The sequence below is a fragment of the Palaemon carinicauda genome, chromosome 39 (genome assembly GCF_036898095.1).
Source record: "Palaemon carinicauda isolate YSFRI2023 chromosome 39, ASM3689809v2, whole genome shotgun sequence".
NCBI lineage: Eukaryota > Metazoa > Arthropoda > Malacostraca > Decapoda > Palaemonidae > Palaemon > Palaemon carinicauda.
Genome location: NC_090763.1, coordinates 59199970 through 59201470, shown reverse-complemented (window position 1 = coordinate 59201470; position 1501 = coordinate 59199970). Strand labels below are relative to the sequence as shown.

General features: G+C 36.8%; 1 protein-coding gene across 1 annotated transcript in view; it reads left to right on the top strand.

Moving 5' to 3' along the window:
• LOC137631412 (chromosome partition protein Smc-like) overlaps positions 1–725 on the top strand; it is a 1245-nt gene extending 520 nt beyond the window's left edge. The window contains exon 1 of the mRNA XM_068363178.1: positions 1–725. This exon is cut by the window's left edge and continues 520 nt beyond it. Within this exon, the coding sequence (XP_068219279.1) occupies positions 1–725 (725 nt within the window).
• Positions 726–1501: the final 776 nt, after the last annotated feature.

The window sequence follows — 1501 nt, the reverse complement described above, 5'->3', positions numbered from 1 at the left end:
AGGAAAGGGAAATCGAGACTGAAAAATTCTCAACAGAGTTGCAAGATCTTCAACAAACTAACGATCAGCTAAAAGACGAATTATCAAATAAAGATGCTTCAATCGGAGAATATCTAAATCAATTAACTAAGATGGAACAAATAAATCTTGAAATAAGCGAGAAACTAGTAAATGTTGAAGGTGAAAAAGCAGACTCTATTCATCGTTTGGAATCTGTATTGGAGGGAGAAATTGAGGAATTAGAAAAAACAATTCAGAATCAACTGGACATTATTAAAGAGATGGAAACAGAAAAAGAAATCGAGACTGAAAAATTCTCAACAGAGTTGCAAGATCTTCAACAAACTAACGATCACCTAAAAGACGAATTATCAAATAAAAATGCTTCAATCGGAGAATATCTAAATCAATTAACTAAGATGGAACAAATAAATCTTGAAATAAGCGAGAAACTAGTAAATGTTGAAGGTGAAAAAGCAGAGTCTATTCATCGGTTGGAATCTATATTTGAGGGAGAAATTGAGGAATTAGAAAAAACAATTCAGAATCAATTGGATATTATTAAAGAGATGGAAACAGAAAAAGAAAGACTAGAGATGAAGCTGACTGAGGCTAAAGAAAAGGATTTGGTCAGGAACAAAAATTACAACAGCCTCTTAGAGGAGTTAGTAAATCTTAAGGAAGAGTATTACGAGAAATCAAGAGATGGAAGAAAAAAATCTTGAATTAAGTAAGCAACTAGAAAAAGGTGAGCGTGAAAAGGTTGCCTCTATTCATCGGTTAGAATCTGTATTTGAGGAAGATATTGAGGAACTGAAAGAGACAATTGAGAAGCAATTAGAAATTATTAGAGAGATGGAAACAGAAAAAGAAAGACTAGAGATGAAGCTGACTGAGGCTAAAGTCAATGATTTAGTCAGGAATGAAAGGTATAACGGCCTCTTAGAGGAGTTAGTAAGTCTTAAGGAAGAATATTACGATAAGTCAATTGAGATGGAGGAAAAAAATCTTGACTTGAGAGAGCAACTAGAAAGAATTAAGAGTGAAAAAGCGGCCGCTATTCATCGGACGGAATCTGTATTTAAGAAAGAGATTCAGGAACTGAAAGAAACGATTGAGAAGCAATCTGGGATTATTGGTCAGATGAAAACAGAGAAGCAGAAGCTGGACCTGGATGCCAACGGACATAAGGAGGAGAAGGAGGTCGTTGGAGGGGCATCTGGTGTTGGTGAATTGCTGGGCCGGCTACAAGCCTCAAAAGGGAATCTCCCTCAAAACAACATCAACAATCTGGAAGAGCAGAAGCTCCAGAAGGAAACTTCCAGTGAAGAGGAGACCAAAAGGTCCCCTTAGCTCATATGAGAATAGGCTCCAATTTCTATTATGGTCTCTCGTGGCATGGTTGGTTTCGACCTGGCCTTTCATTAGAAGGGGCTAGCGTTCGATCCCAAGTATGAGGTAGAAATTTATTTCTATTTGAACACGATGTTGTGTTGATATG